At 35.7% G+C, this 7,416-nt stretch overlaps 1 protein-coding gene across 1 annotated transcript in view; it reads right to left on the bottom strand.

Moving 5' to 3' along the window:
- Positions 1 to 7,416, bottom strand: part of LOC106867348 (intraflagellar transport protein 88 homolog) — a 100,442-nt gene that overhangs the window by 37,209 nt on the left and 55,817 nt on the right. The window contains exons 13-16 of the mRNA XM_014912200.2: positions 7,068 to 7,167; positions 5,378 to 5,464; positions 4,240 to 4,309; positions 1,458 to 1,574 (exon numbers count right to left, since the gene is read on the bottom strand). Of these exons, the coding sequence (XP_014767686.1) occupies positions 1,458 to 1,574; positions 4,240 to 4,309; positions 5,378 to 5,464; positions 7,068 to 7,167 (374 nt within the window). The remainder of the gene's footprint in view (positions 1 to 1,457; positions 1,575 to 4,239; positions 4,310 to 5,377; positions 5,465 to 7,067; positions 7,168 to 7,416) is intronic.

Here is a 7,416-nt window from a genome sequence, read left to right on the forward strand (position 1 = left end):
ATATATATAAATATATATATATATACATTATTTACATTTGACAGATATTTATCCTCATCTTGTTTGTTGTTAACACGTTTTGGCTGATATAGCCTCCAGCTTTCATCAGGTGCTTTGGGGAAATTTTGAACCTGGGTTCTCATTCTTAAGGTATTTTTCGATGTTATTATTATTATTATTATTATTATTATTATTATTATTCAGGTCACTGCCTGGAATCGAACTCAGAATCTTGGGGTTAGTAGCCCGCGCTCTTAACCACTACATCATATGCCCGTGGGCATATAGAACTGTAATATATATATATATCATTCATACATACATACATATATGTACATATACATGTACAAAGCTATAGAAGAAGACACTTGCATGGGACTGAAATCAGTACCATGTGGTTGGGAAGCATACACACACACATATTTGTCTAAGAATCCCTAAGCCAGAAGAAACATGCACTCGTGTGTTAGTCAATAGAGCAGGTATATCAACCAAAGTAATCAATGCCAGCATGGAAAACAGATGTTAAATGTTCATGCTGATTGATGATATAGGATTATAGACTGATTTCAGCTCATCTTACCAATCAAGGATTTCCTTCTCTCTATTGTCACCCACATCTTCATTCCATCTTTTTTCCACACCACCAACAAACCGGATATAACCGGATATAAGGTGGCAAGCTGTCAGAATCGTGACCACACCAGAAAAAATGCTTCCAAGTTTATGTTCTGCATTCAAATGCTGCCAAGGTTGACTTTGCCTTTCGTGCTTTTGGGGGTCAATAAAATAAGTACCAGCTGAACACTGGGGTCTATGTAACTGACTTATCCCTTTCCCTGAAAATGCTAACATTATGCCAAAATTTGAAATAAATAACAGAGAGCAGTAACCATATTTTTCCCATCCTTGCCATCTCTGAAGAGCATGTGTCTTTAGATAACTGCCCTGTTGTCTAATATTATGTTATCTAATACCCAGTGCTATACCACTTGGTAAGGTCAGCTGAAATGGATCTAAAATACTGTAAACTCCAATTAATACATATATATATATACTTTTTTACTTGTTTCAGTCATTTGACTGTGGCCATGCTGGAGCACCGCCTTTAGTTGAGCAAATCGGCCCTAGGACTTATTCTTTGTAAGCCTAGTACTTATTCTATCAGTCTCTTTTGCCGAACCGCAAAGTTACGGGGACGTAAACACACCAGCATCGGTTATCAAGCGATGTTGGGGGGACAAACACAGACACACAAACGTACACACACACGTACATATATATATAAAAGAAATCTGAGTGAAAAAGATTCAAAAGCAATTTTCATGGGCACTGTAGAGGTAAGCCAACAAGAAGAACAAAAATTGTTGAGTGTTCACTCAGAAAGTGGTGGTTGATAATTCTAATGATGCCAGCCAGATAATTGTGACTTGACTAAATGGATTATTATTACTTACCAAGATTATATAAAGCTTCAACACATGAAGAATCATTTTGCAGTGCTTCTTGGTAAAAATCTCGAGCTTTTTCATAATCTTTATTCGAGTAAAGCACATTACCTTTATTCACCAAGGCTTAAAAAGAGACAAGAAAGAAAAATAAATAACAAAGAAGAACTACTGAGGCTGTTAACAGACTTAGAAACATTCATTTTGGCATTTTATCTGTTTTGCGTGCTGGCATTCATTGAGTCAGAGAATCATGTCTTGCTCCACATTCCATCTTTAGAATGGTTACAATGGCTGGAAGCCCTTCCTAACACCACTTCCTTTACAGAGCATACTGAATGCATTTTTCATAGCACCAGCACTATAGAGGTTGACTTGCTGTCAGCAACACTTAAGAGCCCCCTCAAGCATTGCATTGTCAATACTCAAGTTGACTACCATTCTACTAAGAGCACCAAGTGCTTTTTGAGGCACTATCAGTTAGGGCCACCTTGCAAAGCAAAAGAATGCCCCCATGATGGAAGGAAGATAGGTATTGTGAGAGGATGGGAATGGGGAGAATGACAAAGGGAACAGTGTCGGAGTAATATGTATGAGGTGTGTGTACATAGGTATGCAATTGTAAAATCATTCATATTTCTAATTACAAGTTATTTCAATTAATTTCATTATAAGAAATAAATCGAATATTGGGGCCTGTCCTGTGGTCATCGTTGTATTGCATAATATATAAGATTTTATTTAAATATCATAAATATGTGTGAGTGAGTGTATGTAGCTATGCAACTTTTTTATTGTCCACTCGTCTTGACTTTGTAAGTTGCATGAAAACAAAATCCCTGTCCAATCAAATGGTGCCGTCATTGTTTACAATCTGCTGTAAAAATATGTCTAGCCAACAGGCTGTTTTATTATCTGAAAGACTTGTGGAGAGATATGATCCTGGAAAAGATGAGGGTTGGTTGGTAACAGGAAGAGCAACCAAACTTTCGAAAATCTGACTCAGCAAGTTTTATCTGACCCATGCCAACTTGGAAATGAGAATGTTAAAAACAACGATGTTGATGACGTTGACTATGATGCTGATGATGATGATGATGATGATGATGATGATGATGATGATGATAAAAAATAATCTAAAAAAATGATAATGTTTTATTACATTTTTTTAAAAATAAAAATGGATGTGCAGGGGAAGCAAAGCTCTTCAACCCAATATCATATCTTTAATATAATCCTCCCTAATTTTTCCTTTTTATTTTAGGTTAGAAAAAAATGTACACTATACATGAAAATTTCACAATTAATGAAATTCCATATTGGCAAATAGTGATTTATTGTGTGGATAACGGATAATAATATTGATCTTTATCTTTTTAACCCTTTTAACACCAAGCCCAATCAAAGGTCACACATATTAGAATGTTCAAACATTTACTGAATGGCTAGTGGATGATGACGGATAATAACACTGACTTCGTATTTTATCTCTTTTGATGTCAACTCATCGAAGATTATACACTTTCTAAAAACGTTTGTATTTAAATTGAAATCGCATTATAAAGCCTCAATCAAAACCTCATTATAGCAAAAAAAAATAATAATAAATAAATAAAATGAAATGATAACATGAGATTCTAGGTTGTCAACACTAACACAGGGAGTTATTATGGATGTGCTCAATCTCACAGTTCTTTGGCTGCCAAATACCTCTACAATCACAAACTATCACATTTAAAAATAAAGTAAACAACGCATAATGTGGTCTGAAATGCAGTCTGGGGAAAAATAGATGGGATGGTCATGAGTGGACTACTTTTGATTATATATCTGCTTGATCAAGCTTGACCTGGGTTTAAACAACAGACCAATGCATGAAATAAGCCCTAAAGGGACATTCTATTTGGTCAATCAACCTGTTAGAAATAACAATCAAATCATCCTTAAATTACATTCTACTCTCATTAAAGAGTAAGCGATATACTGCATAGTCCTGGATGGTCACAGATGGAGTGCCTTTAATAATGGTCTGCTGACCTGATTTACAGATATTTACAGATTCAAAGAGTTTCAACTCTTTGTGCTCCAAGTTCAAATCCTGCTGAGGTCAACTTTGCTTTTCATCTTTCAGACTTGGTAAAACAGTGTCAATTCTGGGTAATGGATTGGCAGAACAGTAAGAATATCTGACTGTTTGCCTTGTAGTATTTGTCCAGCCTCTCTGCATTCTGAGTTCAAATCCTACCATAGCCTATTTTTGAGGTAAACTTAAATATGTTGCCTGGTTTATCACCACTTGGTGCCTTTAGTGAAGACAGCCATGTTGCAAGCATTTGGGTTAAGTCTGAGGATAGTGGCAAACCAAGAAGATATCAGATAATCTCAAGAACTGAAAATGAAACTAACTCATCATCCACTCTTTTATTTTTAATATTAATGTCATCATAAGATGGCAAGCTGGTAGAATCGTTCACCCTAACCATTAAGCCATCTGCCTCCACATGCTACTCTATTAGATAGTATAATAATATCACAGCACAAATGGAACAGTGCACTGAAATTGTCATCCTTTGTTGTTGCCATTGTTGGCCTCCTCCTCGTCATCATCTCAGACTGATAATTTCCACTCTCACCACCTCCCATATTATCATCACTCACCAACTGCTGCTGATGTCACCACTACCTCCAACATCATCATCCTCGTTACCACTATCATCATCATTAATCTCCGTTTCCATTATCACCAACATTACCATAAGAATCACAAGATAAAGAGAAACAATCACCTCACCTGAAGGACTGTATCGATCTCCAGTTATCGCCATATCAGCATATTTCTCAGCTTGGGTAAGGTCATGCTCCTGAAAGAAAGCCATTCACTCAATACTATATATATATATATTTATATTCCTAATGATAACTAAGTTAATTTACTAAATTTTTTGATATATTTAAAATTAATTGAAAGAAACACAGAGCATCTCAAAATAAATACAGTAACGAAAGGATTAAACTGTTTTGTAGTTTCTGCTGAATTTTCTTCCACTCTGAGGTAGATTTTATCATTAATTCTCATTCCCAGAGAAAAGGACTTTCTTGACATTTGAAGCTACTGGTTTATCTTCTATCATTTAGTTGTTTCAGTCATTGGATTGCAGCCACACTTGGGCGCCACCTTAAAGGGTTTAGTTGAAAAAATCAACCCCAGTACTTCCTTTTTAAAAAAAAATAGAGGCTAGTACTTATTCTATTGGTCACTTTTAACTGCTAAATTATGGGGACGAAAACAAACCAACACAGATTGCCAAATTGTAGCGGGACAAACGCAAACAGGTTCGGTCCCATTGCATGGCAACTTGGGCAAGTGTCTTCTGCTATAGCCTTGGGCCAATCAAAGCCTTGTGACTGGATCTGTTAGACAGAAAAGGAAAGAATTCCGTTGTATGTGTGTGTGTGTGTGTGCGTGCATGTGTGTGTGTGTGTGCGTGTGTGTGTGTGTGTACCTGTGTGTCTGTGTTTGCTTCCTCATCACAACTGATGTTGGCGTGTTTACATTCCTGTAACTTAGTGGTTCAACAAAAGAGACTAATAGAATAAGTACCAAGCTTAAAAAAATAAATTTGATTAAAATACTTCAATGTGGTGCTCCAGCATGACCGTAGTCTAATGACTGAAGCAAGTAAAAAAATAAGCATAAAAGAATAAGTGTAGCTAATAAGATATACTTGAAAATGAAAGCACATCACATAACGACAAGAGAGGAGGGTGTTGCTTCAATGCATACAGTGTGTACAGGGTAGAGCTATTTAGTAATTATTTTTCACAACTGATGAAGTCTTTATAATAAATTGTACAAAGGTAAATGAATAAATAAATAAATTAATTAATAAATAAAAGAAAGTAAACATTCTGAAGAGATGTCCACTTACCATGAAATACAGGAACGATAAATTTGTAGCTGCAATACTAGCAACCTTAGAATCTTTTTTTTCAAATGATTTCAAAGTCTCCACAGCCTTGTGAAATGACAACAATAATAATAATAATATTAATTAATTAAATAGTTAGAATGACACATTTTATGGAAGGGATGCAGACATTTCACTGTGTCAATCCCAGTGTTTGATGGGAATTTTATTATATTGACACTGAAGAGATGTGTGTGTGTGTGTGTGTGTGTGTGTGTGTATGTGTGCATGCGTGCGTATAAAAGCGTCTCGTTCTCTTTTCCTCTCCACATATTTTCGCTTGTTGCCTTCAAAATCCTTTATCCCAGACCAGATCTTGTTTTGCCATTTATTTCTGTCGAGAGCAAACAGATTCAACATCTTTGTATAATATATTCAACTCACCAAGACTGGTTTCTAACAAGTCTTTATACCATTCTTTTTTTTTTTTTGTTATCTCTTTTTGGTTTGCACCGGTCTTGCTTGCCAGTAGATAACTCAAATAACACAAAGTTCATTCCAGCAGACATGCTCATATACCATATTTGTAGTAAGATATGTTAAGTCTTGCGCTGATCTAAAAACGCTTTTCAATATCCACAAATTAAACAAGACAAACGACACTTTCCCACTTGAGGTGAGACGTATTTGCACTGTTTGTAATGCAAATTTCAAACAGTTCTTGATACTCAAGAGCCACCTACATGCTCATGTACGAAGAAAAGCACATGAAGCAAAAAGTGGTGAAGCTTGGAATGGGAGCAGACTGCCTCTATGTGTATATATGTATGTGTATGTGAATTTGCAGGGGTATATTACCCGGATAGATACTGTGTTTGCTCTCAGTTTGGTTCCAGATGCTAGCTAACACAATGGTCCATATTCGATGTCTGTGCCTACAATATGTTGTTAGACATTGGTAAATTTCGTCGTTGGGTAATTCCGTGTGTCCTACTCAGGATTGCAAATGTTCTGTAGAGTGTGAAATAATGATAATATATATACATATACACTCAAACGCCTCAAGAGAAAATAGACACCATCAGTTTAGAAAAAATTGTTTCTCAACACAAAATAACATCACTTGATACATTTAAATACTTAATCCAGTATTTAACAAATATGCCTTGTGCATAATACATTAACAAGTCTGAAGCAAGCACCAGGTAGTGCTCCATCAGGTAAAACAGTATAGTGAGGGGTGGCTATTTATTTTTGAGATGTCTTTGTATATCTGTAGTCTCAGGATGGCCAAATGGTGAATTTCTCTTTGTAATCATAAGGTCCTGCTTTCAATTTCACAATATGGAATTTGGAGCAAGTTCCTTTTGTTTTTACAGCCTTTGGTCAGCCCAAGGCTTGTAAGCGAAACTGGGCGGACAGAAACGGTTTGAGAGCCCACTAGACACATGCACACACACACACACACTGTGCTAGTAATTTAAAGGTCTGTCCTTATTACACATCCAACTATAGAAACCTTGCCAAAGAAAGCAAACACTGGAACACTGTGTAGGCCTTGGACCCACTAGATCCTGTCAAAATATCCAGCCCAGTAAAGCATGGAAGAAGGAGGAGGAGGAAGAGGAGGAGGAGGTACCGATAGTAGAGGAGTCAGAGTTGAAGTTGAAGATTTTTGTTTCGACTTCACAGCTCTGATATTGTTACTTACCTGTTTGAAATCTTTCTGCTTCAGATACATGATTGCTTTATCAATTTCCAAATCATTAGCCAAATCAGAATAACGTGATTGTTTCACTGTCTGGACACACCTAACAAATATTTGCCAGAGTCATAATTTTAAAAAATTAAAAACAAAAACAATTTTTTTTCTGAAATATTTTTTACAAATTTTTTTCTTAAAGTTAATGCTATTTAGCCCCTAAAATCAACCTTATTTAAGAGCAAACTACAATCAAAACCATTCTTGTCTTGATCATTTATAAATGTTCTATAACATGCACAGCCTTGGTTTTTTATCACATTATGAAAAATAAATCCTTATATATATATATATATAT

This window comes from Octopus bimaculoides, chromosome 10 (genome assembly GCF_001194135.2).
Source record: "Octopus bimaculoides isolate UCB-OBI-ISO-001 chromosome 10, ASM119413v2, whole genome shotgun sequence".
NCBI classification, from domain to species: Eukaryota; Metazoa; Mollusca; class Cephalopoda; order Octopoda; family Octopodidae; genus Octopus; species Octopus bimaculoides.